This window comes from Limulus polyphemus, unplaced genomic scaffold (genome assembly GCF_000517525.1).
Source record: "Limulus polyphemus unplaced genomic scaffold, Limulus_polyphemus-2.1.2 Scaffold3572, whole genome shotgun sequence".
Lineage (NCBI taxonomy): Eukaryota > Metazoa > Arthropoda > Merostomata > Xiphosura > Limulidae > Limulus > Limulus polyphemus.
In genome coordinates, this window is record NW_013669182.1 from 43,676 (window position 1) to 52,092 (window position 8,417).

Below are 8,417 nucleotides of genomic sequence, written 5' to 3' on the forward strand. Positions count from 1 at the left end.
AAAACAAATCGTCCATATTATAAATGTTATTGCTCACTTGGTTCTTCCAACTTACAAACGGTACAGAACTCTTTGTTTCCTCCACATTACAAGCTATACTGCTCATTTTGGTTGTAGCAGTTAGAAATATTGTGATATTTACGATGTATTTTGTTGGTATAAAAGCACGTGGCAACTGACTTGTTTAAGCATCGTATAGTTGTGTACATTATCTATAAAATCTACATGCTTTAGGCCACTAAATTAAATTTAAAGTACAATTATTTAGACTTTACCAGTAACTATGTAATAAAGACAGAGTGTATGAAATATCTTGAAGAGACACATAATAATGCAATGATTCAAGGTCTCTATGATTGTGATATTTTAACCATTAAAATATTATACAATATTCAAACATACATTCATCAGTAAGCCCAAAGAGTTTCAACACATAAAAATCCAAATGACAGCTTAATTCTTGTGGCACAACGTGATTCAAAATACCCTAATGTTTGTTTAAGATATTAACCGTTAAAACATCGAGCAATCAGGCTTAAATAATCAACTTTTTAATTAAACCCGTTTCATCTTCAGGAATTTAAACTCTCTGAATATGTAACATATAGAAAAAGTCAAAACTATGTAGAGAAGTTATTTTCCAATGGTTGCTATATATTTAACAGAAATATATACACACACACGGGCAAACGATAGGCGAGATAATAGCTTTAGTTAACCATAACACTAGAACCCTCGATACACGAGGGTCCCGGAGAGAGCGACAAAAAGGAGGCGTGTACATTTAAATTCAGGCACGTTTAACAACATTCAACCAACAAAACTTCACAGAAGGTGGCTCAGCTTTCTTGATTGGCTGAAGAGTGGACCACTATAAACTATAGTTTTTCTTAAGCTTTCGTTTCAATCAGTTTTTATATTATAAACTAGTAGTATACTTTGGAGAAGGAGATTTCAAATGTTATCTGCACTGACGGACATTTTTTGCAAAATACGTTCAAACGATACAGAAGTATATTGTAGAATAAAGTCAACATGTCTGAATCATTTTTCATGGGGCCTCTACTCACACGCTATATTTCTAGGACATCGCCCAGCTTGAATGGAGAATCACAGGATAGAACAGTTGCCAGAATGTGTCTTAATTCAATGCCTTCAAAAAAATCGCACTGGACGAACCAACTCAAAACTGTCTGTACCAATAGAAAAGAAGGCAGCTGTTTACCCCATTGTTCTATAGGTGTGAATTTCCCTTCTGCCTTGGGAGTAGTCTTGCCGACTTATACTTGTAGCTATAAGAGAGAATTTGAAAACGCTTCTTCAGTTCGAAATATCAACAACATTTGCGTACATTCGGACACCCCTATTCCTTCAACTTTAGGTCTTCCTTTAACCTCGATGACCAGATTTTGCCCAAATTATCTACACGGCTTAGAATTTTCACAACCCAGAACACAATTTCAAGGTTAGTAGTTTATTAAAAGTGCCTTTTAGTGTAATCGAAGTATTATCTTTATTTTTAAAACTTCTTTGTTGTCCTAATCAGTTATTTCATCTTTGTGTGTAGCTTAATTTTATCAATTTCTTTCAATTTTTCGTAAACACGTGATTTAGAGATGTCTCAAATCAAAACAAAAAACCGAAATTAACAAATGTTTTGTATCTATAATTGTTATATTACTTTTAATGAAGAAATATATAAACAAACAGAGGGAATTCCGATGGGTACTAATTTTCCCTTCAAATATAGCCAACTTGTATCTGTTCTTCTATGAAATCTCATAACATAACCCATATTTTTATTCTTTTCGTTACATAGACGATTTAATCTCAATCATTAACTGGAATTTTGACTCAAACATAATATACCTAACAGAACTTATAGCAGAGAGAAACAATAGTGGTGATATTCAGACACATTACCTATTGATTTATTAAGATATTAATTTTGTAGAAGGCAGAGTACAGTTGACTATTTTTCACAAGAGAAGGGAATTTTATTTTCCCATTCTTGATTTATCCATTCCTGACAGTGTTGTTCCGTGATAGTGTTAAAACGAATTATTATCTCCTAACATAACATAACGTTTTGGGACAACATGGAACCTACTGGTCCATCTCGGCTGTTCCATCCTCTAAACTAATTTGAAATAATAATAAATAAATAAAAAGTCCTAAAACCAGCCCTTGTCAATCATATACTTATCAAGCTTTTTTACAAACTCCCTTAAATTTACTGCCTCCACAACATCCTCATTCCAAAGGCCAACCACCCTGTTATAGAAATACAACTGTCTTAGCTGAAGGATATCCTACCTTGCCTAGATTTATATTTGTGTCCCCTAGTCCTACTATTCTCGCCGTTAAGTATGATAAAAGATGGTGCATCAACACTATCAATTCCCTTTACAATCTTAAACACCTCAATCAGTTCCCCTCTAACTCTTCTTTTTTCAAAGGAAAACAATTTCAGAGATCTTAATCTCCCAGTTAAAAATATTTTAAACAATTTGTAATAATATTAATTCTTTTATGGATAATGTTAAAGTATTCATAAGTAAATTGAAAAATGATGGTTATAAGATTTTTATGTTTGTAGTTAAGCACAAAGCTACACAATGGCCTATCTGTGCTCTGCCGACCATGGGTATCGAAACCCTGTTTCTAGTTTGTAAGTCCGTAGACAAACCGCTGTGCCACTGGGGGAGGGGACTGGTTATTAGGACTGGTATTTTAAAAAAATCATAAAAAAATTATGAAATTACACTGAAAAGTAAACTCTCGCTCACGGAAGCTACCTTGTGGAGAACTTAGAGGGCGTTAGTTTAGTTACTCAAGGTTATCCGTGGTTTAAATAAATAAACTAACGTAAACATATTTAGATTTTGTTCAGTATATCGGGTCGGAAAGATCAACCTCTGATAGCTGGGCTTGTCTCAGTTCACCTAGTTTATACTTGAACAAATTTGTCAAGATAAAAGGGCGTAGGTTAGGAGTTTTGTAGAAATATAGGGTGGTTTATTTCTACTATAGGAATATCTTTTGCTTTTTATGTCTTATAATATTAAATAAAAGGGCGGAGGTTGGGAGTTTTACATTTTAGAATTTTATGGTGGTTTAATTCTACGTTAAGGTTATATCTAACCTAAATATTAAGAGTAACTACCTTTCCAACTGGCTGTAGACAGCGAAAGGCAGTAGGAGTTGAGACGTTGTGGTTCAAGCAATCAATTCCAACCCTTAACTGATTCTCCTGAGTTGTTGGCGAGTTTTACATTGGGGTCGGGATCTTGTCTGATAGAGAGAATATTCCCAATGTATTTTGAATTTTAATTTCATCATAATGTTGTTTTTAGTTTGTATACGTATACAATATACATTCAATAAAATAATTACCTTTAATTTAATTTGATTTCCTTGTTTTTACACTAAAAACAAAATAAAAATTAGCTCATTTCAAACACATAGTTAAATCATAATACTTAATACAGTAGCCCAACTGTTGAAAAATAAATATAAACATGTCGACTAAAAATAGATGATTGTATACAACAATGTAAACACTTATCAGTTAATTTCTTGGTTCTAAACTTAAAATAATCTTAATAACAAAAAATACTAGTTGACGTTCTTTGGCTGATACAGAAGTCGTCTATATGAAGCCGACTCGAACTAGGGCCCGCATGCCCAGGTGGTTAGAGCGCTCGACTCGCAATCTGTGGGTCGCGAGTTCAAATCCCCATTACACCAAACATGCTCGCCCTTTCAGCCGTGGGGGCGTTATAATGTGACGGTCAATCCCACTATTCGTTGGTAAAAGAGTAGCCCAAGAGTTGGCAGTGGGTGGTGATGACTAGCTGCCTTCACTCTAGTCTTACACTGCTAAATTAGGGACGGCTAGCGCAGATAGCCCTCGTATAGCTTTGCGTGAAATTTAAAACAAAACAAACAAGACTCGAACTAGTACAAAGTTGTAATAAAAGTCCAGAAACATGGTACAGTGCATAAAGAAATCATGATTCACTCATTTGAGTTTTGTAGTGCCTGATTTACTGTACAATCTGCTTTACTGTTTAACAAGAGAATTATGCTATAAAGTCAACAAATTAAGCCAATTGCATATTTACAACATAATGCACGCACTTATTTTTAATTTGTCTTTTGTGCGATTCTTTTATGCTAGTTTACATTTTATAGGGGGATTTATAAAAATAAATATGTAATTTATTTTTACCTCATATCGGCTACCTGATAATCACAAAACGTATATGATTCCTCTCTCAACCTCGTGATGGTTCAACGGTGAGTTATAACGCTAAAAATCAGGTTTCGATACTTGCGGTAGGTACAGTATAAATAACCCACTGTGAAGCTTTGTCCTTAATAACAATCTCTTAGTGTAAGTTGATTTGGAGTTAAGCACAAAGCTACACAATGGGCTATCTGTGCTCTGCCCACCACGGGTATCGAAACCAGGTTTCTAGCGTTGTAAGTCCACAGACATACCGCTGTGCCATTGGGGGGGCCCTCTTTTAGTGATAGAGATATCATTTCTTAACTAACTTGAGAACGTGTTTTTAGATTACGTTATGTTAGACGTAAGCATACATTCTGTATTACAATTACGAGTTTAATGAACGTTTTTTTTTCTGTAATATTAATCATTCTCAGAAAGGCTTACTTTTGGCGTGCCATGAAGAAAGGTAAGGTTATTTAAATCTCAGTGCTACATTCTGTAGAATAGTATACGAAAATGATATTAAGTATGTGTAAGTTAATAAGCCAAAGATTAATGCTGTCTGTGAGATATTGTTTCTTTTCACTTATTGTAAAAGTGTTTGAAGAAGAATTTCAGTTACACCCTCTCATAAAAAATGTGATATACTGGCTGCACATATTTGTACGCAAGTCTAACCACGTGTGAATTTATTAAAGTTTGCTTCATTCATGTCTAGTAAAAAAAAGAGTAACATTTACAGATGCAGAAAGTAATGTTGGGTGTCATGATTAAAACTTCTATTCAAGTTTCATGTATAGATCATTGCAAGTAAATTCTGCGTTGTCATACTTTATATTTCTCTACAAACTTTTCCAAGGTACCAAAGTAGGATAATTTGAATTTAGTTGGAATTTGTAGAACGAAGGAAATGAAGGAAAAGCTTGAACTGGATACTTTGTTAGGTATATAACAGTACCAAGGTATGAAAACTTGAATTGAGTCAATTGGCAAGTACAAAATGGCACCAAAGGAAGAAAACGTTGGCAGATATATAACTGTAGCAAGGTATGAAAACTTGAATTGAGTCAATTGGCAAGTATAAAATGGCACCAAAGGAAGAAAACGTTGGCAGATATATAACTGTAGCAAGGTATGAAAACTTGAATTGAGTCAATTGGCAAGTATAAAATGGCACCAAAGGAAGAAAACGTTGGCAGATATATAACGGTACCAAGGTAACCTTGCTACCATCTACATTTACCAACTGACTCAATTCAAGTTTTCATACCTTGCTACAGTTATATATCTGCCAACGTTTTCATACCTTGCTACAGTTATATATCTGCCAACGTTTTCAATGAAAACTTGAATTGAGTCAGCTGGCAGATGTAGAATTTAGAAACAACACAATATTTGAATTATAGGATAAAATCGTGTTTAGAGTGATTGTGAAAGTTTTAATTTTTTTATTCTGTTTTAATTAGGCCATATTCAAATCTCTTCATGCAACGGGAAGTTGAAAACCAAACGAACTCGAACATCTTTTAATGGCGTACAACTCCTGGAGCTGGAGAAAGAGTTTACAAATAACATGTACCTGTCTAGACTTCGCAGAATTGAGATTGCAAATTACTTGAATCTATCCGAAAAACAGGTTAAAATCTGGTTCCAGAACCGTCGGGTGAAATTCAAAAAAGAAGGTCTTTTTTATTGTAAAAATCGACAAGAATTCAGTCCCCACGCATCAGACGCCGCAGTGTGATTGATACACGAGAATCGACGAGAACGAGAGAACGCTTTCAGAACATAGAGTGAACATATTTCTCTATATGGATCACAATTTACGTATTCTGTTACCCTTAACAACATAATCAACCATAAAAACTTTTTATCAATATTTATATCTGAAGGTTAAAATACATATAAAATAACAATACATAATAAAAACATATTAGACCCTCTCTCAGTTAACAATGTATCATGAGGTTTCCTTTTTTGCTGTTCTTACGATTCTTCTGTTGCAATAACTAAAAACTATTTATCATATCTAAACACCAAATTATTATTAATATTCACAAATTGGATGTAATAAACGTTGCTTCACATATTCCTCAATAATTTGTGTGTTTTAAAACTTTTATTTTAACAATAAAATGGTATATACTTGAAAGTAGCCGTTTGGGGATAAAAAATGAAAACAGAAGTTTTACTGATTTCAACAGTTATTATTTTAAAACTACTTAGATTAAACTCAATCGTTTCTGTGTCATAAGTCAAATATTATACAATAATTTAGGGTAGTATTATCAGCACGTTGAGTACCTTACACTTCGTAATATGAAATATGTTCACTCGAGATAATAATCAGTCTTCACAATGCAGTTACTTTTTTACACACGTTTAAATAAGAAATGTTTTTTGTTTGTTGGGAAGCACAATGCTCCACAATGGACTATCTGTGCTCTGTCCATCACGGGTATCGAAACCCGAATTTTAGCATCGTAAGACTGTAGACTTACCACTGAGCTGCTCGTGTGGGGCAATAATAAATGAAGAGGAAGCTTTCAACCGTTATTATTTCTGCTGTGACGTGTGCGATGTCAGTTGTTTTTAGCTCAAACATTCAATGTATAACACAACAAAATTTAATGCTGCAAAAGTGGTATTATGTGATCGTCGACAGAGAAATAAAGACTCCACCAGAGGCACCTGCTTCGTACGAACGTTCACGTGTATTGCTTGTAAACTAGTAACCAAGACAGAAAGGGGTTTTGAATATGTTATTAGTTCTGTATAGATATTCTCAAATACTGAAAACCATTCATTAGATTCAAATAAATCTTCAATTTCCCATTTTTCGAAGTTCTCATGCTTTATTCAAAATGTCAGTCTACTTTTTCTTCAACATGAATTAAAATAGAAAATTATCTCGTAATATTGTGTAGCATCATATATGTAGAGTTTATGGACAAAAATCCAGCTTCACAGACACTGGGTGTTTAGATATGGTTTGTCATGCAGGATGCAACATCCTTTTGGATATTTCGATGAGTAATTTAGAGGAGCGCTACAATGGATGCCCCTGTATGTGTGTCTGTGAGAATAAAACGCCCTTTGATTTTTCTGAGAGGGTTCATAATTTGTAAGGTAAGACATTTTACGATTTCTACATCAAGATGAAATGTCAAAATGACTATTATGGTCTAAGTCAGAGTTACCACGATTTGGTGATTATTTTGTTAATATTTGATATTTTCAACATGAACATGAACAACATCTTACACGACACATTTTCTAGAACAACCAGGTCGGAGGACCTGGGGGGATACGATAGGTATAGTCGCCCCTAATTTTAAACAATCGATCAAAGAGACGATAACCAATCAGCAGCACCTGCCATCATAAGGACTTGCCAAGCTTTGAAATGAATAACATGATTGATTTTCACTGTTATTATCTACCTAAAGCTGAAAATGCAGACCTCCCAATCTGCAGCCCGGCACGCTAATTCCTAAGACATATCCATCTCAATCATATTTTTTTATTCATCTTGTGAACAGGGTTTATCTTCGCTTTCTCTTATGGTCACTCTTGTCTTCCTTCTGTAGCAGCTTCTCTAAGTCTGCTGTGGGTAAATAAATATCAACTGGAGTTTGGTCTAAGTAACCACATCAAGAATTTCCTTTTTGTATATTTTATATTGTAAACATTTTAAAGGTCCAACAATTTATGAATAATAAGTTATTGTTATTTTCTCTGTTCAACGACAGGAATCGAACCCCGGATTTTATCGTTGTAGACCGTAATCGTACTGCTCATCCACCGGGGTACATGGATAACAAGGCAGGGAAGGTAAAGGATAGAGAAAACGTCAAACCGAAATAACCTTAGATGCATTTTAGCGCCATCTAAACTAGCCATATTTATAATTTATTTATTTATAACCAGAGGTGGGCGTGATCTAGTGGTTAGAATGACCGGACGGTCAGACAAGACTAACTTAAGAGTTAACAGTGAATAATATTGACTAGCTGTCTTCCCTCTAGTGTATCAGTTAAAAATTAAGAACGTCTAGCGCAGATAGAAGAGTAACTTAGTTTATTTTCATGGCCCTCCCCACTTCAGTGGGGTAGGCCCGGCATGGCCAGGTGGTTAAGGCACTCGACTCGCAATCTGTGGGTCGCGGGTTCGAATCCCC

General features: G+C 34.6%; 1 protein-coding gene across 1 annotated transcript; it reads left to right on the top strand.

Annotated features, from left to right (window-relative positions):
* Nucleotides 1-1,337: 1,337 nt before the first annotated feature.
* On the top strand, nt 1,338-6,258 carry LOC111088343 (GS homeobox 1-like). The gene is made up of 2 exons (XM_022398192.1): nt 1,338-1,465; nt 5,704-6,258. Exons 1-2 carry the CDS (start codon nt 1,399-1,401, stop codon nt 5,979-5,981), a joined length of 345 nt encoding a protein of 114 aa, XP_022253900.1. The 5' UTR covers nt 1,338-1,398; the 3' UTR covers nt 5,982-6,258.
* Nucleotides 6,259-8,417: the final 2,159 nt, after the last annotated feature.

Coding starts and splice junctions, on each gene's coding strand:
- LOC111088343 (XM_022398192.1), top strand. CDS start 1,399: ATGACCAGATTTTGCCCAAATTATCTACACGGCTTAGAATTTTCACAA. Junction 1,466..5,703: donor ACCCAGAACACAATTTCAAG/GTTAGTAGTTTA, acceptor TGTTTTAATTAG/GCCATATTCAAATCTCTTCA.